At 60.0% G+C, this 21,726-nt stretch overlaps 1 protein-coding gene across 3 annotated transcripts; it reads left to right on the plus strand.

The window, feature by feature from the left end:
• Positions 1 to 567: 567 nt before the first annotated feature.
• CKMT1A (creatine kinase, mitochondrial 1A) lies at positions 568 to 21,277 on the plus strand. 3 transcript variants are annotated; one of them, XM_067556070.1, is made up of 9 exons: positions 568 to 685; positions 8,922 to 9,120; positions 11,900 to 11,995; positions 16,167 to 16,388; positions 17,223 to 17,308; positions 19,427 to 19,550; positions 19,821 to 19,955; positions 20,435 to 20,560; positions 21,041 to 21,277. In XM_067556070.1, exons 2-9 carry the CDS (start codon positions 8,959 to 8,961, stop codon positions 21,155 to 21,157), a joined length of 1,068 nt encoding a protein of 355 aa, XP_067412171.1. In that variant the 5' UTR covers positions 568 to 685; positions 8,922 to 8,958; the 3' UTR covers positions 21,158 to 21,277. The 3 variants fall into 3 exon arrangements, with proteins under 3 accessions (XP_067412171.1, XP_067412170.1, XP_067412169.1); XM_067556069.1 differs by lacking the exon at positions 568 to 685 and adding an exon at positions 2,131 to 2,237; XM_067556068.1 differs by lacking the exon at positions 568 to 685 and adding an exon at positions 2,137 to 2,553.
• Positions 21,278 to 21,726: the final 449 nt, after the last annotated feature.

Raw genomic sequence — 21,726 nt, forward strand, 5'->3', positions numbered from 1 at the left:
CCCACCCCACCCCACCCCACTCTTCCTCCTCCTTTCCCCAGGATCCGGGCCAGAGGTCTCTCATCTCTCTTCCTCCACTCTTTCCACCTGTGGCCTTGACCCCAACATTCCCACCACCCTCATTGCCTAGGCTCATCATCACTTAAACCGCTGCCAGTAGCTGGGCGGGGAGCACAAAGGTGCCTGGCACAGCTTGGGGTGGGGGGGGGGGGCTTTCTGTGGCTCCCTGAACCATCCAGAGCTGACCTGATCCCAAGGAGACGGGGAGCACCTTAGAGCAGCCTCAGGGCTCTCTAACGTTGGAGCACCCCGCCCCGGCTCACTGCCCGGCCCTGCTTTCTGTCCCGGCGGGGCCAGGCCTGGGTGCTCACCCTGCAGATGCGCAGCGGCAGCACATCAGGAGAGCAAATGTCGCGGCCGTGAGTCACCGGTCCTGGGCCTGCAGCTTTGCCCGCTCAAAGCACGACCCAGGGGCCGTGGTTCAGAAGTGCCCGGGCCCAACTTCCCGGCCGCCCAATAGCCAGCTACAGAGCCGGGCAGAGAAGTGCCAGGGCCCCCGCACGGCGGGGAGCAGCGGGGCCCTGCTGCGGGCTCCGCATTCCGGAAGGGAAACTCCGCAGCTGCTGCTGCTGCTGCTGGCAACAGAGGCCAGAGCCGGTCCGTGCCCCCCAGCGCCGCCTTCCAGGTGTGTTTGCTCGGCTCGGCTCCGCTCCGCGCTTGGACTTTGCTCCAGCCCCGCCCCGCCGGCCAGCCTTTGTCCCAGAGCTCTCGCTGGAGCACCGACTCCGCGGGCCCGTCCCTGGCGCTGCTCCAGAGACAGACCCGGCCCGGCCCGGCCCCGCACTCCTGTCCTGTCCTGTCCTGTCCTGAGCGCTGGGACCCCGCAGCCCCGAGCCTGGCTCCCCGCGGGACAATCCGCCGCCACGCCCGGCTCTCAGCGCTCGGCCGCCGGCCAGCCCTGCCCTGCCCTGCCCCGCGCCGAGCCGAGCTGAGCTGTCCACAGCCCCGGTGCTGACCCAGGAAAGCGCTGCACGGCGCTGAGCCCCCGTGGCTGGCGGCTGGCCGTGCACGACAGGCCCGGCCCAGCACCTGGGCTCTAATCCCCGCGGGAGGGCAACACTCCGGGCGGCGGGGGTGCGGGTAAAGTGCAGGCGGCGGGGGAGGGGAGCAGTGCAGGAGCAGGGAAGGGTAACAATGCAGTCGGTGGGGGAGGGGAGCAGTGCAAGGAAGGGGGAAGGTAATAGTGCAGTGTGGAGGAGGGTAACAGTGCAAGCGGTGGGGGAGGGGAGCAGTGCAGGGTTTGGGAGGGGCGCGGTGCAATGGGCGGGGGAGGGGCGCGGTGCAGTGGGGGGAGGGGCACAGTGCAGGGTTTAGGATGAGCGCGGTGCAGTGGGCGGGGGGAGGGGCGTAGAGCAGGGTTTGGGAGGGGCGCGGTGCAGTGGAGGGGAGGGGCGCAGTGCAGGGTTTGGAAGGGGCGCGGTGCAGTGGGCGGGGGAGGGGCGCAGTGCAGGGTTTGGGAGGGGCGCGGTGCAATGGGCGGGGGAGGGGAGCAGTGCAGGGTTTGGAAGGGGCGCGGTGCAGTGGGCGGGGGAGGGGCGCAGTGCAGGGGGAGGGGCGCGGTGCAGTGCAGGGGGAGGGGCGCAGTGCAGGGTTTGGGAGGGGCGCGGTGCAGTGGAGGGGAGGGGCGCAGTGCAGGGTTTAGGATGAGCGCGGTGCAGTGGGCGGGGGGAGGGGCGTAGAGCAGGGTTTGGGAGGGGCGCGGTGCAGTGGAGGGGAGGGGCGCAGTGCTGGGTTTGGGAGGGGCGCGGTGCAGTGGGCGGGGGAGGGGCGCAGTGCAGGGTTTAGGATGGGCGCGGTGCAGTGGGGGGGGAGGGGCGCAGTGCAGGGTTTGGGAGGGGCGCGGTGCAGTGGGGGGGGAGGGGCGCAGTGCAGGGTTTGGGAGGGGCGCGGTGCAGTGGGCGGGGGAGGGGCGCGGTGCAGTGGAGGGGAGGGGCGCAGTGCAGGGTTTAGGATGAGCGCGGTGCAGTGGGCGGGGGAGGGGCGCAGTGCAGGGTTTGGGAGGGGCGCGGTGCAGTGCAGGGGTCTCTGTGTTGGAGCTTTCACTGCAGGGGGAGCGGGGCAGAGCTGGGGACGAGGCGGCGGGGGGCTGGGGAGCAGGAGGCGCGGGCAGGCTGCCTGTGGCAGGCTGGGGCTGTCAGACCGGCCCGGATGCGGTCCTGAGCTCACTGCGGCTCGCGGTAATCGCCTCTCCGCCCCTCCCTCCTGCTCTTCCGTGCGGAGCAGTTTCTATTCCCATCACGTCCTGCCGCCCCGCGTCTCTCACACGCTCCGCGCCCGTCTCCAGCGCTCCCGGCCGCCGCTCCGCTCCGCGCCCGAGCTCGCCTCGCGCCCCGCTCCCAGCAGCATGGCCAGCGCGTTCGCCCGGATCCTGGCCGCTCGCAAATCCGCCGGCCTCCTGGCCATGGTGGGAGCCGGGTCTCTGGCCGCCGGGCTCCTGCTCAGCCGAGACGCGCTCAGCGCTGGCGAGAGGCGGCGGCGGCTCTACCCGCCAAGGTAACGGGAGGGGCTCGCTCGGCCGGGACCCGCTCGGGGGCAGATCCTCCCGTGGCGTGGCCCCTTCTCCCCTCGCGCCTCGGGCCGGCAGACGAGCCCGGCCGCTCCGGTCCCGTCCCCGTCCCCGTCCCGCCGTTGCGCTCGTTTCTGGCTCCCTCTGGGGAGGGCAGGAGCCGCCCTGGCCCCGCGCTGGCCGGTGGGTCTCCGGGGAACCGGATGCTCCGGGGCCGGGGGGCCGCGAGAGGAGCCTGGGGATCCGGATCAGGCGCGGGTGAGGCGCGCAGGGCTCCGCAGCCGGGCTGAGGCCGGGCCCCGCGCAGCGGAATGCGGCAGGCGGGGCCGGCGGTGCGCCCCTGTCCCGCCGCTTCGCCCCGCGCCGCGCCGCGCCGCGCCTGGCCGCCCTGTCCGGAGCGCACGGGGCCGAGGGGCCAGCGCGGGTCCTGCGGCAGCGCTGGCCGGCCCTGCCCGCTGTCCTCCCCCGCCAGCTGCTGGCTGGCCTGGCTACCCGTCCCCGCAGCCCGGCGCTGGGGGCTCGGCCCTGCCCGGGCGCGGAGGAGGCTTTGGCGGTCGGGCGAGTGGGCAGGGAGCCTGGGCAGCCCCGGCGGGGGCTCAGCTCTGGCCCTGGGGGGCGGTCGCCATCGCTGGTGGGTTGCAGGTGACTGTGGCGGTGGCGTCGGGCTGCGACTCCCCTTTCTTCCGTGTCCGCGCCCGCGCCGAGCTGCTGCGGCTGCCTCGTACGCTGAGCAGGAGGCGGAGGCGGAGGCTGTGGCTGGCCGAGGAGATTCAGAGCCGGGGCCTGTGACCTTGGGCAAGGCAGCTTCTCAGTGCCTTGGCGCTAACAGCCGGCTCTGGCGGCCCCGGCTGCAGCAAGTGAGGGGAGCTCAGGTCTGTCCCCGTGGCTTTTGCCTCTCTGCTCAGGGGCACCTGGGGAGCGGAGCTAGTGTGTGTAATGCTCCCCCTGCCCCCGGAGCAGCGTGCTGGGCCCTGGGAGCGACCTTGGGATAAGCCTTAGCTTAGTAGCTGCCCCAGGCTGGAGCCAGGCTCCTAGGAAGTTGTGGGTCTTGCACAGGTGGTTAAGATAGCCTGAGCAGGGAGCCTCTGGCAGTCCTCCTGGGCAGGCCAAGCGAGCTCACCATGCAGGTGAGATGCCCTGGTGATAGACGGGCCTTACGCCAAGAGTAGCAACATTCAGGTTACTCCCAGTCACTTACCCCAGGTCAGCTGTACTTTAGACCTCCTTCCAAAGATAATGTTTGTAGTCAATCCTATAACGATTTATTAAATAGGAAAAGGAAATTAGAAAGTTATTTGTTATGTATTTAAAGCCAGCAACCAGACAAATGAGTTACCATCTCAGGGTCAAGAGGTTACAGACTTCTATAACCAGCAAGCTCTATTTAATCTTTAGGGCTCACCTGGGCTAAGCAGCTGGGGATCTCTTGCTTATGCCTAGAGACGCCCTCTCATCCAAACAGCACAGCGATAATCCTCTCCTTACTTGACAGCTCCACATCATACCGCATCTAAACAGACAGAAAATAAGCTTGCCAATGACTTGTGACGTGGGAGTGTGTGTGGGGTGGCTACATGAAACGCCAAAAATATGCTCCTTTTTTGAGACTTGCCCCACACCTGTTGGTTTGTCTTTGTCTTTGTTGTTCCTTTGCTCAGAGACTAGTACCCAGCAGTGCACTGGGCCATGCCAGCCAGGCTCTATTTCCTGCCACCCCAGCAGGCTGCCGTGCCAGGATTAGCTCGTGTGTGAGCAGGCCAGTCTCAGCCAGCAGAAGGGGACGGCTAACCCAGAGTCAAGCTCACTCACCAGGTGGGAGCGAGGGAGGCAGGAGAGTCCACCTGGCCACGTCAGTGCTGCACCCACGTGGCCCAGCCAGACTTGTCGAGCAGCCCAAGCAAGGCTCACTGGCAGCGGCCCACAGGCTGCGCCGCTTGCAGGCCCTTGGACAATGTGGAAGTACTGCAAGACAAAGAGCCCTGGCGACCGCTCTGGCACCGAGTCAAACCAAAGCACGGTACCTGCTGTGCTGCCGTAGCTGATCCTGCAGCCCTGCCTGTTCCCTGTGCTGGGGGCTGGGCCAGCCGCCACAACAGCCCAAGAAGGAGACGAATTCTCTCTCCTCCTGCACCCCAAGCAGGCAGAGCAACAGAATCCATAGAGAACAAGGAGGGAAGGAAAGGGAGCTCACCTCACCCCCATACACACACAATCCCCTCCCCCCTCACCAGACAGCCGCGCAGCTGGTGGGCCACTGCCCTCCTGAAGTGCAGATTAGAATCCATGCTGTTCGTGTAGGTCAGTGCTCCCGGTGCAGCGAGAACACCCTCAACATCATGCGCTGGCCCCCGAAGTCACGAGACTGGGTTACACACCGGGGGTGGTAAAGCACAGCCAGTGCCAGCGTGTCTTTATTGGTGGCTGGCTCTGAGCCGTCAGAGGGTCACATGTAGGGTTTTCTCCACAACCGTAGACTGGAGGAACAGCCAGGCCCAGCTAATCCGGTCAGGGGATTTTGTACTTCCTGTCTATGGGCTCGGCTCTTTTAGACGTGAGATGAGCAAGTACAGGTGCGATGTGTGCGCACGATGGGCCTGATTTGTGCAAGATTCCACAGCTGCACTGGGGAACTGCAACTGCTCCAGTTAGCAAGATCACAATGAGCAGGCTCCGCTGGAGAAGGACAGCAGCTTCTCCCCTAAAGTTTCTGATGCTCCAGACTCTAGGTGGCAGAGGAGACAGAAGGACGGACTTGGCCATCAGTCGGCAGGTGTCACGTTTGGAACGGTTGTGCTTAGAATTCCTGTAGAGTTGTTGCAGACTGAAGCCAGAGCACTCCTCCCCAGGCAAGCCAGGCCCCCTTCATGTTACCTGGGTTCCACTAGCTCGTGGCAGCTCCTGACCCACCTCAATCTCCAGTCCAGCCGAGGCAGAGCAGGGTGTGCTGTGCCAGCGTGGCAGAAACACCTGCATGTCATCAGCAAGAAACAATCGGCGGCTAACCATGGGACACAGCCCCGGATAGCCACGCCAAAACCAGCACGATGAAGCCATGAATTCCTTCTCTGGAGGCTGTTGGATTAATGACCAGGAAGCCAAAGAAAGCCCCAGCTAGCGGTCAGTGGCTGTATAGTGCTGGGCAGGGCATGCCAGAGAGAGCAGCCCAGTGGTGCTGGGGCAGGAGATGGCACTGGGCTCAGGCAGGGAAGCCTAGTGGCACTCCTTGAGTTTATATTGTGGTTACAAGCATTTTAGCAGCAGACCAGCTACCCTGCCCTCCAAGTCACTTATAACTAAGTGCCTCTTCTGTGCCTCTGTAGCCCAGCCCTTTGCCCGAAGGATCTCTGTCTGCTTCCAGACGGCGGTTACATTAACAGGCCCTCCTCTGTTATTGCCCTGTCCCCAGTGGGCAGCAGAGCATCCTTTGCCAGCACCGCTGCCTACAGCACGCTTCCTTGCCTGCAACACTTTTCTGGGCAAAAACTCTGATAAGTAGCGTGGATGACCTCCAGGGACCTCCATTTCTCCAGGTTGGCAGTCAGAACCCCAGCCCCAGCACCTCCCGCGTGGAAGGAAGGTCAGGGAGTTGTACAGATACAGGGAGGCTGATGACCTGAAAGGCCAGAGGCAAGTTGCCAATTTTCACCATTTTGTCACAAGTCTTGTGATCACTGCTTTGTTTGTAAAGCCCCAGCTCCTGGAGTGAAGTGATCACGGGAGAATCCCAGCTCTCTCTTTCTGAACATGGCAGTTTATCATTTTCCTCGCTGCAAAGAGACTGAAAACATGATCCCAGTGTGACCCCAAAGGCTCAGAGACCACAAGACAAAGAACAAAAACCCAACATGTACTGTGGCTTAAAAGGAGTTGTTTAACACAACCTCATGATTTTGGGGAACTGAGTCAAGATTTGGGGTGTTTGGGGTAGGCAAGCCTGCAAAGGTCAACGGTGCCCCCATTTTTTCCTCAAAGGAGACTAATAGCACCAGTCAGTTACCTGCCTTGTTACACCTGCTACGTGCCTGGGATGTAAACATTGCTATTAGGCAGGTGCCAGTAGCGTGCTGAGGAGTAGCGGGTATGCTCCCTGGGTTTTGTAGGACCAACCAAAACGTGTGCTCTGCAAATGGCTTCCTTTGGCAGCTCTTAACATCTCACAGCAGCTGAATTCTGCTGCATTGTCCAGCCCTGCTGGTGCTGCTCCGCTCACCCCGCTATGCCCAGCTGTAATTCAAGGTGTCCTGGGGAAGAGGCTGTGGATGCATGTCCTGGACCAGCAGCATGTGCCCAGCTTGGACATGAGGAAATAGCTAGTTCATGGCAGAGGGCAAACACCCACGTGAGGAATGCTGTGCTGCGTCTGCTCTGCTGCAGGGAGGGGCGAGCTCTCCTTGGAGCTGGGGTAGGCTGGACCTGCGTTAGTGCTGGGAGCCCCTGCAGCATGGGGCAGCATGGGAGGGGAACAGACTGGATTTGGTCCCCATGTGGCGCAGTCAGTCTGTCTCCCCCTTGTTCAGCGCAGTCAGGAGAAGCTGGCCCTCCCTTCTCCCCAGGCAGGGCCCTGCCCAGCCAGAGGGCTCGCTGGTAGCATGCACGCGAGAGAGGCAGACACATTCCTCGGGCTGCAGGCTCTGGACTGGAGGCGGCTGCGCTCACAGAGCTGAGCATTGTATTGTATGCCAGGTAGGGGAGGCAGCAACCGACGGGCACTGGGACTACTGCAAATTCCACACGCCCGAGGGCAGCGCCTGTGCTGAACTGAAGCATGGTCCTAAAACCAGGAATCTAGCCCAGTGGGCTAGCATGTGCTGAGCCCTCAGGCCCCCCAGGGCACAGGCCTTGAACAGTCTGTGAGGGGGCAGCCCGGGCACTAGAATGGAGCCCACAGGACTCCTCTGCCACTGAATGTCTGAGTATTTTCCTGGGAATGAGCCTGTTTCTAGGTGCCTCTAGCTGTGGGACCGGAGCACATACAGGCCCCCCAGTCCAGGACTAGCAATCACCCAGGCTGCTGCTTTCCAGCACTGAGACTTATTCCAGGCCATTAGCCGTTTTATCTGAGAAAACAGGAGCACGTCTCACGTCCCCATTGCCCCACAAGCAGCAGGAAGGAGTCAGCTAACAAAGGCTGTGGCCGGGGCACTCCCTGCCAATCCACCAGTGAACACAGGAAAAGCACAAAGCTGGTCTAAGCCGGGAACGAGGTCAGGAGACGGCCTCTCATTAAGCCGATTAGAGGAAAACGTCTCCCCTAATGCAATAAACTGCACCAGTGAGGGGCGGTTCCTGCCAGCCGCAGATTGGGGTCACCTGCTCCTTCTCTGTCCTTCTGAGCATCCCTTCCTGCCTGCCCAAAGGACCCACCAGCAGCCAAGGGACCCCCAATGAATGGGTGAGGGACCTGGGGCAGAAGCTGTTAGAAACCATCCATCTGCTCGACCCTATACCCAGCAGAGGGGACAGGCCAGGTTTTCAGAGACATCTGGATGTCTAAAGAGGCAGATGGGTGCCTAATTCTATTGACTGGCCCAGAAGAAAATGGCTTGGAGGAGAAATAAAACTGAAGCTCCTGAATTCTTAAGTCTGCAGAGAGAATGGGCTGGTCTCCTGCTGGGCCGGCATTAGTCTTCATATCAGAGCAGCCCCGTGCACCCTCCTTGCCCATTCTCCTCACTGCTTCCCTGCAGCCCCCCCTCCCAGCCCAGCCGTGAGCTCCCCTTTCCTTCCATGCAAGCAGTGAGCAGAGTGACAAAGTTAGTCTTGGTTCCCATCAGCAGCGTGCTCAGCGCTGTAGGGCCAGGGGAACGCAGCCTCTGTGCAGACCAGGGAGGAGATGGCTGAGTTTGGGCCAGAAGAAATGACTACGGAGTAGGGGTTGAGCAGAGAGGAGAGCAATCTGGCACCCCAGTGTAGGGAGGCAATTCCAGGCATGGGGTAGTGGGAGGCGGGCGGGAGAGGCAAGGTTCGGAGTGAAAGGCAGAGGGCTGGGCACAGACAGAGGAGGCAGTGGTGAGAGCACAGCTGGAAGGAGGCCAGAGGAGCCCAGTGCCCGGCATGGGTGCAGAGAATGAGCTCCCTTGGCATTCACAGGTGGGAGCCATGAGTCTGCCGCTTCAGCCAGGCTCCCGTCGGTCTGTAGGGGCCCTTCCCGATCTTGGCCGAGGTGGCATTCCCTCTGCTGAGGCCTCCTGCAGGGGGCTTCAGGCCATTCTGTAGGCGAGGATGTGGGCAGCTGAGAAGCCCCCCAGGGAGCTGATCCCAGCGCCCTGACACACCAGTAAGACACCACTGAACTCCAGAGAGGCCAGCATCTCAGCCCCGAGGTTAAATGCTCCCTGTTCTCTTCTCCCCACAGCGCCGAATACCCTGACCTCCGAAAACACAACAACTGCATGGCGAGTAACCTGACCCCCGCCATCTATGCCAGGCTCTGCGAAAAAGCCACCCCCAACAGCTGGACCCTGGACCAGTGCATCCAGACAGGCGTGGACAACCCTGGACATCCTTTCATTAAGACTGTGGGCATGGTAGCAGGGGACGAAGAATCCTATGAGGTGAGAGGCTGTCAGAGCTGCAGAGCAACTCTAAAGCATCCCATAATAATCTTAGCAGCATAAAACACCCCAGCATCAGCCAGACAGCGTCAGACACCCCAGCACCAGAGGTCAGAGCCCGGCACACAGCCTGAGCGGGCGTCTCCGTGGCCTCACCGCAGAGAGGAGGGCTGCACAGCACTGCCACCTCTTACAGACAGACATTTCCTGAAGGAGAATAGCGTCTGCAGCGCCATGCGCTGCATCGGGGCCCAGGGGTCACCAGCTGGGGGTCAAGATGAACTGCCCTTCCCCAAGAGAGCATCGCACAAGCAGGTGCATTCTGGGACAGCGATTGCTTCTCTGACACACCCAGCACTGGGCACGCTGACAGTCAGAGCCGGAGAGAGCTGCTTCTCTGGCGCGACACGGCTCAGGCGAGAGCAGGACAGCAGGATAGACGGCCCGTTGGCAAGGAGCCTGGCAGGGAACTAGATGGGCCATGGGCGCTCCTTAGCAGTGCTGGATCAGAACCCAGGGACCCTGTGCCAAGGTAGAGCCACGTCCTGCTTGTTCAATGCGAACTGGTACCCGTCGCTCTCCTGGCCAAAGGGCAGCCCCACCCGCTGCTCCCCTGCCCCACAGTCACCCACCCCCACTCTAGCCCCACCCGCTGCTCCCCTGCCCCACAGTCACCCACCCCCCACCCGCTGCTCCCCTGCCCCACAGTCAGGGTTACTGGCCTGGTGGATAGTGGAGAAGCAGTAGACAGAATGTAGCTTGATTTTTAGTAAGGCTTTTGATACATTCCCATGTGATATTCTCATAAGAAAACCAGAGAAATGGGATCTAGATGCAATTACTAGAAGGGGCTGCACAACTGGCTGAAAGCCCGTTCTCAAAGAGTAGTTAGCAATGGTTTGCTGTCAGACTGGGCAGCAGTATCTAGTGGGGTCCCACAGGATCCAGGTCTGGGTCCGGTACTATTCAATAATTCATTAGTGGAGAGTATGCGTATAAAGTCTGTGGAGGACACCAAGTAGGGAGGGGTTGCAAGCACTTTGCAGGACAGGATTAGAATTCAAAATTACTTTGACTATCTGGAGAATTGGTCTGAAATCAGGAAGATGAAATTCAATGAAGACAAGTGCAAAGTACTGCACTTAGGAAGGAACAAATCCAATGCACAGTTAGAAAATGGGGCATACCTGGCTAGGTGGTAGCGCTGCTGAGAGTCTCTGGGTGATAGTAGCTCACAAACTGAATACGAGTCACTAGTGTGGTGCAGTTGAGAAAAACACGACTCTCCCTCTGGGGTGTATATTAACAGGTGTGTCACGTGTCAGACCCGGAAAGTGATTGTCCTGCTCTACCCAGCACCGGGGAGTCTCAGCTGGCATTCTGTGTCCAGTGCTGGGAGCTGCCCATCCAGAAAGGTGCAGACACACCGGGGGGAGTCCAGAGGAGAGCAACAAACACGATAAAGTGTTTAGAAAACCTGCCCTGTGAGGAAAGGCTAAGAAAACTGGGCTTGTTTAATCTTCAGAAAAGACGACTGAGGGGCACCTGAGAACAGGCTTCAGATCTGTGAAGGGCTGTTAGAGAGAGTCCTGTGATCAGCTGTTCACCCTGTCCATTGAAAGGAGGACCAGAAGCAATGGGCTCAACCTGCAGCCAGGGAAATTTAGGTTAGATATTAGGAAAGGTTTCTAACGCTCAGGGTGTTTAAGTTCTGGAATAGGGTTACCAAGAGAGGTTGTGGAATCCCTGATATTGGAGGTTTTTAAGAACAGGTTGGACAAATCTGTCAGGGATCTAAGGTTACTTGGTCCTTCCACAGTGCAGGGGGCTGGTTAGATGCCTTCTTGCAGCCCCTTCTAGCCCCACATGGCTATGATGCTATTATTCTGACCCCATAGCCCCCCACTACTTTAAGGGCTGTCCCTGCATTCTAACCCCCACATCAGTGGATGGGACCCCCTACATTCTAACACCTTACGTCCCCCATCCCCGCATGGGACTGCCTTAAATTGTAACCCCAGACCCCCCACCACTGCACAGCCCCCTTCACAGTGTCACCTCATACCCGCCCCACCCCTACGTGGGAAGACCCTAAAGTGTAGGCCCAGACCCCCCATCGCTGCACAGGGCCCCTACACTCTAACGCCAGAACCCCCCATCACTGCACTACACTGTGACCCTCTTTCCCTTGGGGGCCCCTAGCTCCCTGGGACTCAGACTCTGAGGCACCTTGGCAGCTTTGGCGGGATGGGGAGGTGGAAGGGAGGGGATGTCGGGGGGGGGGGGGCCTTTGGGACCCTGGGGGCAGGAGTGTCCAGGTGGGGCACAGGGAGCATGGGTTGGTTTGGGACGTTCCGGGGGGTGGCTGGGGTGACTAGTGTGTTGCTGCCACATCCTCATTTCTGTCCCAGGCAGAGTCTTTGCTGCACCATCTCTAAAACCACCTGGGCTCCCAGCCGGCCTGTGCCCTGGGCGTTAGCTCTGTCCCCCCACTGAGTGGCTCCTTCTCCATCCCTGCTCTGCGACCCCTGTCTCCACTGGCCTTTCCCTGGGAACAGGCTGCAGCTGAGCTGCAATGCCTGGGAGCCCCAAGTGCCCGCTGGGTGGAGGAAGGTCAGCGCTACAAGATGCCCTGGACACGGCAAGGACAGGGCAGCTCCCCTTTCCCTGCACTGCTGGGCTGAGCACAGAGGGGGGAGCTGGGTCCTGTCCCCCTTGCAGGCAGATGGCCCCCTCCTCCCCCTGGCCTCTCTCTGATCCCTGGCTGGTGCTATTCCAGGTGTTTGCGGACCTGTTTGACCCTGTGATTCAGGAGCGACACAATGGCTACAACCCACGGACCATGAAACACACCACAGACCTGGATGCCAGTAAGGTGCGTAACAGTCAGGGGTCACAGTGTAACCCTATGAGCATCCCAGTGCCAGAGGGCCAGGGACTCCCTGGACCCAGGCAGGGAGTGGCAGCTGGCCTGACCAGTGCAGTATCACAACCTGTATCCAATAGGTGTTGTGCAAGGGATCGTTGGAAAACCAGTAACACCCTGGTCAGTGATATTCTTGTGTGGGGCATGTATAGTAAACGCCCAAAGCGGAAGGAAGTCTGGGACTAAAACATGTTTCAACCAGACACGTCTGGGCTGGGAAAAGAGTTTTTTTCCAGACCTCCTTCCAGGTTCCATCACAGACAATTGGCACTCACAGTCAAGCGGCCATTCCTTGGCGTATGGGAGGCTGCAGGGACAGGTCCATTTGCATTGCAGGAAGCACCAGCGGAGAAGGAATCAGCATGGACCGTCTCCATGGCACCTTTCCCACAGCAGGGGCACTGGACTTTGAGACGAGACTGTTCAACAGTTCACTGAGCCCCCAGTGATCTTTCGCTGAAGAAGACAAAGGAACTGAGGATGATGAACTTTGTGGGTGATCCTGCCCTGGGGTGGGCAGCCTTCTTGCTGGCAGGACGTGTGGTATGAATTTGACGTTGAACCAAGGCTGTAGTTGTGTTAAGTCTTAGTCACTAGAAAGCAGGTTCCCCTTTTATTTGCTTGTAGCCACTTCTGATTTTATCCCTTAGGTTTTACACTTGCACTCACCGATCTTCTTTTGAGTGAGTTCATGTTTTACTTTAGTCCAAACCAGCCCAGTGCTGTGTTTGACATGCAGTGATTATTAACTCCAGTTAAAGCAACAAGCTGCTGTGCTTTGGTCTCTTTAAAGGACCAACAGACCTCGTCTGAATGTTCCAGGGGAGGGCTGGCCATTTCAGGGCAGACGGCTCTGGGGAAATCCAGGACTGGGGGTGTGTTGGGGTCACTTGGCGAATAGTCCTAAGGCTGGTGGAGTCCAGAGCGTGGCTGGGGTGTAACAAGCCAGCTGCTGGAGTCAGAGTCGCTGACCCAGGGCTGCTCAGCGCACAGCCGCTCAGTGCAGGATTGTCTGCTGGCTGGGAGGGCCCAGGCAGGGAGCTGCAGCTGCAGCAGCAGAGCATTTTATGGGGTTACTGGACAAGCGGTGAGATAATCTCACACTGGTCTGGGTTATACCCCAAACTGTGATCGTTTGTAAGCCAAACAATATTTAGACCCAGCTTGCTGCTTTGACTGAGGTTTTTCATTTTAAGCACTGGTAAAACAGGGATAGTGCAGGGAGCAGTCCAAGAAAGTTCACAGTTTTACTGAGTCTATTTTGGGCAAGAGAAATAGAAGAAAGAAAGTTTAAAATGAATGGTGGTGAAACAGCCGCTTTGCTAGAGCTGGCTACATTGGAAAAGGAGCAAAAAGCCCTAAAAAGAGATGCTGAGCAAGCAGCACGAGACCAGCAGAAATGGGACTCAGAACAAAGGGAGGCAGATCATGACTATCAAAAATGGGAAATGGACAGACACGCCAAAGAGTAAGAAGAAGCACACAGAAGGGCCCTGGGAGCAGAAGCAGCTGCCCACCATTGAACCCTGGAGCTGAAAGACAAAGGAGCACTGGAAAAAGAGCAGGAGAGGCTGTATAACCTGGACCTGATGGCAAGACATGGACAGACCCCACAGCCCCAGGAACAGCCCGCTGGGACAAGTTGTGCCCTGCACATAAAGAATACTTTGGAAAGGCTATGTGAGCGGCAGAAGGGCCCAGCTTTCATTAGGAAGCTCTTGGGGAAAGTGTTACCTGTTTTAATACGATGGAAATTAACCAAGCATTGAACTATGGTGAATTTTAAAAGGCTGAATTGCAAAGGTTCCCAGTTACTCCCGGGGTGTCTAGAACGACATGTAGAAACCTCCAAGTGACTGAGTCATAGAGAACGTGTGTATAAATGGTGTGATTTGATGAAAAATGGGTCAAGGGGCAGGAGGCAGAGAGCTACAAACGGTTCATCTTTTTGCACAGGAGCAATTTCTGAGCATGCTCTGAAGAAGTCAAACAAAGGCAGCAGCTCAGGCTGGTTCCGATGTACAAGCAGAGCACCCACTGAGCACAAGCCACAGAGGGAAGGGCAGAAGCTCAGTGTTAAGGGGGGAGTGGGGGGGGGCTTTTGTCCCTGTGGAGAGAGAGGAAGCCCAGGCACTCACCACCCCACAGTCAATCCCCCTCTAGAAATCCCCCTCACGGATCTGCTGTTCAGGAGAACAGGCCAAGAAGGTGCTACCAGAGCGACATCACTGGGCACATGAGGAATTGCCCTAAACGAAGAGAATCTAAACCCGCCCTGCGCCAGCCCCGATTAAAAGTCCATGCCCACTTTCTCTGACTTTCCTTTCTTGTCAGCCCTGGCACAATTAATTGTGTTAATGGATCGGGGCTGGCAGGAAGACACATCCAGCTCTGGCTAGCGGAAGAAAGCAGTGTGTTTTCAGTGTGGGAGGGGTTGATTTGCACCCCCATGGATGTGGATGTGATGTGAGGAAAGGAGCTTGCACTCAGAGCTGGGAGTTAGCCCTGGTGATTGAAGCAGCTGTCCCAGTTGTCAGTGTTCTGCAGATGAACAAAGGGCAGATTCCACTGTAGCGTGCATGAGGCACCATGTCCTGGAGGGACCCTACGAGGGGAAGTGGGAAAACATTTGAAGAGGAAGAGAAGTTGGACAGGGGAGCTCCCATGGGGAAGGACAAAAGTCCTGGGAAACCTTTCTAGCGTGTCTGCTCAACACTGTGGGGAGTTAATGTTGCTAACCCGCCACTGCCCTTTTGCTGGTCTGGGTTGCACCCCAAAATGTAACACACAGGCACAATCAGAGCCCAGTATCCTGACCCTAGGGAGGACACTGCTCCAACCTCCAGCTGGGCAGAATAAAGATAAAACCCCAACTCCACCCACTTATCGTTGGGCCCCACCCACATACTGAGGCTCCACCCACACAAAATGAGGCTCCACCCAACTCACCCTGAGGCATGAGTGTCTTGGCAAAAATACTCAGCAGCCCAACACTTGTTCCAGGCAGGCACTGGCTGCAGACTCAGTGTAGCCCTGGGAGGGGGAACACATTGTCACCCCAGCATCTGATGATCAGTGATTTAGATAATGACGCAGAGAGAGCGCACTTACAAAGTTTGCGGATGGGACCAAGCTGGGGGGGTTGCCAGTGCTTTGGAGGATGGGGTTAAAATTCAAAGTGACCTGGACAAACGGGAGGAACGGTCTGAACTAGACAGGATGAAATTCACAACGGACAAATGCAAAGTGCTCCACGTGGGAAGGAACAGTCAGTGGCACACGTGCAAAATGGGCACTGAGTGCCGAGGAAGGAGTACAGCAGAAAGGATCCAGGGTCACAGTGGGTCACAATCAAAATATGAGTCAACAGTGAAACCCTGCTGCAAAAAAAGCCAACCTCATTCTGGGCTGTGTCAGCAGGAGTGTTGTAAGCAAGACACGAGCAGTAATTCTTCCACACTGCTCCGTGGAGACAGGGCCTCAACTGGAGTGTTGTGTCCAGTTCTGGGCACCGCATTGCAGGAAAGAGATGGACAAATTGGGGAAAGTCCAGAGAAAAGCAACAAAACGATGACAGGTCTAGAAAACCTGCCCTGTGAGGGACGATTGAAACACCTGGGTTTGTCTAGTCTGGAGCAGAGCAGAGCAGAGCAGACAGAGGGGACATGGTGACAGTTTTCAAGTAGATAAAGAGTCGTTACGAGGAGGTAAATTAGCAGGAAGCAATGGGCTTAAACTGCAGCAAGGGCGGTTTAGGTTGGACATTAAGAAAAACGTCCTGTCGGATAGTTACACACTGGGATAAATCGCCTGGGGAGGTTGTGGAGTCTCCGTGGTTGGAGATGTTTAAGAGCAGGTTGGACAGACGCCTGTCAGGGAGGGTCTGGATAATGCTTGGTTCTGCGTTGAGGGCAGGGGATGGGACTAGACGACCTCGCGAGGTCCCTTCCAGTCCTACGATTCTTTATCCCCATCTGGGGGCCCTTTTCAGACAAGGACTGACCTCGCTCCTGGCAGCTGGGCTTGGCTTCCCTTCCCCTCCACACTCCTGCCCTCTCTGAGGACCCATGCCAGCGCCCCTCTTGGGGCTCTCATCTACCACCCCTATTTCCACCCCCAGATTAAGGCCGGCTACTTTGATGAGCGCTACGTGCTGTCATCACGTGTCCGGACGGGGCGCAGCATCCGCGGGCTCAGCCTGCCCCCCGCCTGCACCCGCGCTGAGAGGAGGGAGGTGGAGAAGGTGACTGTGGAGGCCCTGAGCGGCCTGACGGGAGACCTGACGGGCCGGTACTATCGCCTCAGCGAGATGACAGAGAAGGAGCAGCAGCAGCTCATTGATGTAAGCCACCTGCGGGGCCCGGGCCTGGAGGGGGGAAATGACACACAACAGTGTGGCAGGGGCCAGTGCCAGCCCTGGGGCTGCAGGGGGGACTCCCCCCAGGGCTGCCGGGGGCAGGGGAGGGTCCAGTTCAGATGGGTTGAAGCTGGCAGGCGCACTGGAGAAAGTAAACAGCACGTGTGAGCTCAGGGTCTGCCCCTTTTCTTCCCCCTGCCACGGTCCTCATGTCTCCCCTCATCCACCTCCCGTCACGCGCGCACCCTCTGCTGCCCCCATCGGCTCCCACCTGCCCTGCCCAGATACCCCGTCAGCAGGGGCAGGACCAATGCTCTCCTCTCTGGCACGGCTGCTGGCTGGGGTCCAGCTGGCTCCCCAGGGTGCTGTCCGCGGAGGGCAGTGACACAGCCATGCTGCTTAGTCCCAGCGCTTCCCCCTCCTGATCTCCTGCCTGGGCAGCTCCCATGGTCAGGCGTGACTGGCCTGGGTGAGTGCTGCCAACATCATGCTGCACCCTGCAGTCTGGGGCTGGGGCAGGTCTCGCAGCCCCCGGGGGCAGTGCCGGGCAGGGCAGCCATAGCCTCTTGGGAGCTGCAGAGCAGCGCCAGCCCCCGAGCAAACCCCAGGGCAGGGGATTTTCGACCCTGCCCAGTGCTTAACGCTCAGCTTGACCCCGGTGGTCCCAACTCCCCAGCGTGGAACCTGGGCCACAGGCCCCAAAGGGCAGCTGACGAGGAGGCGCACAGGGAGGGCAGAGACCAGAGCGCAGGGTCTGGACGGGACTCTCCTGGGGAAGGTACTTGCGGGAGTCTTGCTCATGCCCCATCTCCTCCCCAGGATCACTTCCTCTTCGATAAACCCGTCTCCCCCTTACTGACAGCATCTGGAATGGCCCGGGACTGGCCCGACGCCCGAGGAATCTGGTATGGAGCCACTGCTTTCATTTGGGCAGCTGACAGAGGGCAGCCTGGGGTGGGAGGTGGGGCAAAGGGGACTGGCAGAAATGCCACTAGGGCTCCAGGCACTGCCCCATATCCAGTTGTCATGGCCACACACAAGCAGCACAATACCCACAACTACACCTGCTACTAACCTCCCCACTGCCCTCTACACACACCTTAAAGCCCTATCCCTATACAGCCAGCCCCCCCATATAAACACACGCCCCCATAACACCTCCCCCTCCCTACACCCCCATCAATCCCCATAACTCTACTATGAGAACCCACTTTGCCATCTTCCTCTACATACCCAGTTCAAACGCTGCGTCAAGTCCGCACGCTTCCCCCAGTCGTTCCTGGAGGTTGACTTGCTCAACGCTCAGTGATTGCAGGTCTCCAGCGTCACCACTCACCCCTCCAACCAGCACGAGTCAGGCTGCAAAGCATCCCACAGCATCATGGAAACTCTGGGGCTTTTCTTGGCCGTCTGGATTTTGAGCTGCCGGGGTCATAGATTCCCCGCTCAGACGGGACCATTGTGATCACCTAGTGGTTCTCAACCTGCGGCCCACAGCTGTGGCCACGTGGCAGCCTCAGGGCCATACAGGTAGCATTGGCTGCAGCTGCCCACAATGGGAAATAGGTTGAGAATCACTGAGGAGTCTGACCCCCTCAATAACACAGGCCCGAGAACTGCCCCAAACTAACCCCAGAGCGTATCTTTTAGAGACACCCAGTCTTGGGTTAAAAATGGCCAGTGATGAGAATCCGCCACGACCCTTGGGAAATTGGTCCAATGGTTAATTGCCCTCCCTGTTAAAAACCTGCGCCTTAGCTCCAGCCTGACTCTGTCTAGCTTCAGCTTCCAGCCATTGGCTCACGGTCGACCTTTCTCTGTTAGACCGAGGAGCCCATTAGTAAATATTTGTCCCCAGGTAAGTACTTCCAGACTAACCACGTCACGCCTTCACCTTCTTCTTGTCAAGCTAAATAGATGGAGCGTCTCGAGTCTGTCAGTAGAAGGCAGGTTTTCTTATCCCTTAATCGTTCCCGTGACTCTTCACTGGAACCCTTCCCAATTAATCAGCCTCCTTCCCGAACTGTGGCCAGGACAGCGGCCCTAGACAGGCTTCCAGGCGTGGTTACACCAGTGCCAGGCTCCAGAAAACCTCGCTACTCCACTCCTCGTTGAGATTTGTCTATTTCTGCCGCCCAGCCTCACATTCACCCTTTTGGCCAGAGCATCGCAGTGGAAGCCTATGTTCAGCTGAGTCTCCCCCGCCACCACCCCATCGTTCTTAGCGTCCCTGCTGCCAGACTAGCGCCCCCCATCCTGTAAGTGTGGCCTACAGGTGTTGTCCTGCACGTGCACATTTACACTGAGCTGTAAGCAAATGCAAACAAACTCTCGCCCCCCCCCCACGCACGCCTCATACCCCTGCTGCCCCCGTACTCACGTCCAGCAAGACTCAGCGAGCACTGCTGGCTCCTTTGCATGCGCTAGGTGAGGCGGGCTCGCGGGGCTGTTCCATGCAGTGTAGATGTTAGGGCTTGGGCTGCAGGCCACGCTCTGGGACGCTCCCGCCTCGCAGGGCCTAGAGGCCGGTCTGCAGGTCGCACGCTGAACATCTCCGGTGCAGTTAAACAGCCCCTGAGCCGCGTCAGAGGGCCTGGACCAGCCGTGGGTGTCAAGCGCAGTGCGGCCATTCCTCAGAGAGAGGGGCCCAGCCCCTGGCAGGCCACTTGTCACTCTGGCTTCTCCACACTGGTGGCAATGGCCTGACAAGCAGTTGGTTGCCCTGCCCTGGGGAGCTGGGCCCCGCAGCACCCTGGCTGCCCGGCTCTCACGGAGGGGGCTGCGCGCGGCCTTTTCTACACCCTGAGCGAGCGAGCGAGGGACTCCCCTGGCTCCAGCCACGCTGGGCAGGGAGGGAGGCAGGCCCCAGGCCGGTACCGCCTGCCAGCCAGAGAGGTGGCCCAAGAGTCTCCCGCCAGGAGCCTATCAGGGGGCATCGCCCTCCCTGCTGGGGTGTGGGCTGCCCAGCGTCGCCGGCCAGCGTGGGCTCGGGGCGCCGACGGCTCCGCTCTGCTCTCCCGCAGGCACAACAACGAGAAGACTTTCCTGGTCTGGGTCAACGAGGAGGATCACACCCGCCTCATCTCCATGGAGAAGGGAGGCAACATGAAGCGGGTCTTTGAGAGGTTCTGCAAGGGCCTGAAGGAGGTGAGCGCACAGCAGCCCCCCCGGCCTGGCCAGCCAGACCATTCAGCCCCCGGCCTGGCTCGCCAGCTTTGCCCACGGCAATGGGGGGGCCCGGCAGCCCGGCCCATAGCCCCTCAGAGTAGGGGCAACACAAGCCCAGCGTCAGTGGCTCACCCTGGGGGCTGCTGGCCCCCCGGCCCATGCCCTGCGGCGGCCCTGGCCAGCCTTCGTTCAGGCAGCACCGGGGAGAGCCGCGCAGGCGGCTGATGGCGGCTGGTCCTTGTCTTCCAGGTCGAGCGGCTGATCGAGGAGCGCGGCTGGGAGTTCATGTGGAACGAGCAGCTGGGATACATCCTGACGTGTCCGTCCAACCTGGGCACAGGCCTGCGGGCCGGAGTCCACATCAAACTGCCGCTGCTGAGCAAGGTACCTGGCCGCCGCGGGGTGCTCGGTGCAGGCGCTGAGCTCCTCGGGGGCTGCTCTGAGCTGCGCAGCCTGGCGGGGCCCCGCCCGGAGCCAGGACAGCCACTGAGGGCTCAGGGGCGCCACTGAGCATTAGGGGACAAGCCCCGCCAAGCTTCTTGGCGTGAGAGGAGCAGTGATGCTGGGAGCTGCAGGCAGCACCATCTGCTACAGGTGAGCGGCAGGCCGGGCCCAGCCACAGACCGGATCATGTCCCTGGGGCAGGGCTTCCCGCTTCAGTTCCCTGTGCAATCCCACCGCTTCCTAGAAGGGCCCTATGGAAAAGAGACTCCCACTCCCATTGGCTGAGCTCCCCAGCCCCACACCCCAGCCTGGCAGCCGCCCCAGCCACCTAGGTCCAGAGGCCCCAGCCCTGCCCTCCTCAACTGCTGCAGTGGGGACCCCGTCTACGGCGCTGACCCAACGCCCCACTGCGTTTCCAGGACAGCCGCTTCTCCAAGATCCTGGAGAACCTGCGGCTGCAGAAGCGCGGGACGGGCGGTGTGGACACAGCCGCCACGGGCAGCACCTTTGACATCTCCAACATGGATCGCCTGGGAAAATCTGAGGTACCTGCCTGGGATCCGTGCCCCGGGCCACGCCTGGCGTGGGAGGGCTCTGCCAGCACGGCTGTGCCCAAGACAAGCGCCCGCCTGTTTGCGCATGGTGCACGCGCACTGCAGACACGTTGCTAGCGGGCATGGGGGCACACTGCAGGGCAGCCGGCTGAGGGGAGCGTGGGGGAGCGGAGGGCTGTGAAGGGGTGAGCGGGGAGGGGCAGGGCTGACGGTGCTGGGTGGCACAGGGGCTAGGCTGAGCTGCGGGTGCAGCTGGTGTTACTACAGCCACGGGGGCCTGCTGTGGTCAGGGGTGTGCAGGGCCTGCTGGCAGTGGCATCAGGGCATGCCCAGCACCTGGGCAGCAGCCCGGCCCTGCCTGGGAAGGGCTCAGGCTGGGGGTGGGGGTGGGGGAGGGCTCCTGGGTGCAGCCAAGCAGGGGCCAAGAGCCCGCCCAGCTGCCTCCCTCAGCCGCCACGTGCTCCTGCCTAGGTCGAGCTGGTGCAGCTGGTGATCGATGGCGTGAACTACCTGATTGACTGTGAGCGGCGGCTGGAGAAGGGCCAGGACATCCGCATCCCCGCACCCGTGCCACAGTTCAGGCACTAAACCAGCCCCGGAACCGTCTCCTCCCGGTAGCCTGTGCGTTCGCCATGCCCAGCATGTCGTGACGGCCTCTGTGTACTCCCAGCGCTCTGCACCAGCGCCATAAACCTCTCGCTGCTGTGAGCCTGGCTCTGGCTGGTTCTTAGCCCCCGGTACCGCCCAGGGGTCTCGTCTCAGCTGCCCAGGGCCTTGTCGCCTGGCGGGGGATGCCCTGAGCCCATTCCTGGCCCTGCCCACGTATCCGGCAGTTGCCCTCACCAGACCTTCAGTCCAACGGGGACAGGAGGTGCCAAGGAGAGAAGAGGCTCCAAAGGGACTGCTGGGGCTGGGAGCACGGCCCAGCACCCACCAAGCAGCTCCAGGGTCCTCTCCTCCAGGGGAGGGCAGGTGCGCAAGCGCTTCCCTGTTGACTGGTTCGGCAGCAGAAGCTGCAGCTCTCAGGCTGAGCCGGCAGCAGGTGCCAGGACCTGCCTCCCCTGCTCAGGCAGCACTGTGGAGCGGCGCAGAGCCCGCGAGCACAGCCGGGCAGCAGGCTGCAGAGGTTTATTGTAAATACAGGCACCAGGAGCAGG

The sequence above is a fragment of the Emydura macquarii genome, unplaced genomic scaffold (genome assembly GCF_026122565.2).
Source record: "Emydura macquarii macquarii isolate MOO-44397 ecotype Brisbane River unplaced genomic scaffold, CSIRO-AGI_Emac_v2 contig_1644, whole genome shotgun sequence".
Classification (NCBI taxonomy): domain Eukaryota; kingdom Metazoa; phylum Chordata; order Testudines; family Chelidae; genus Emydura; species Emydura macquarii.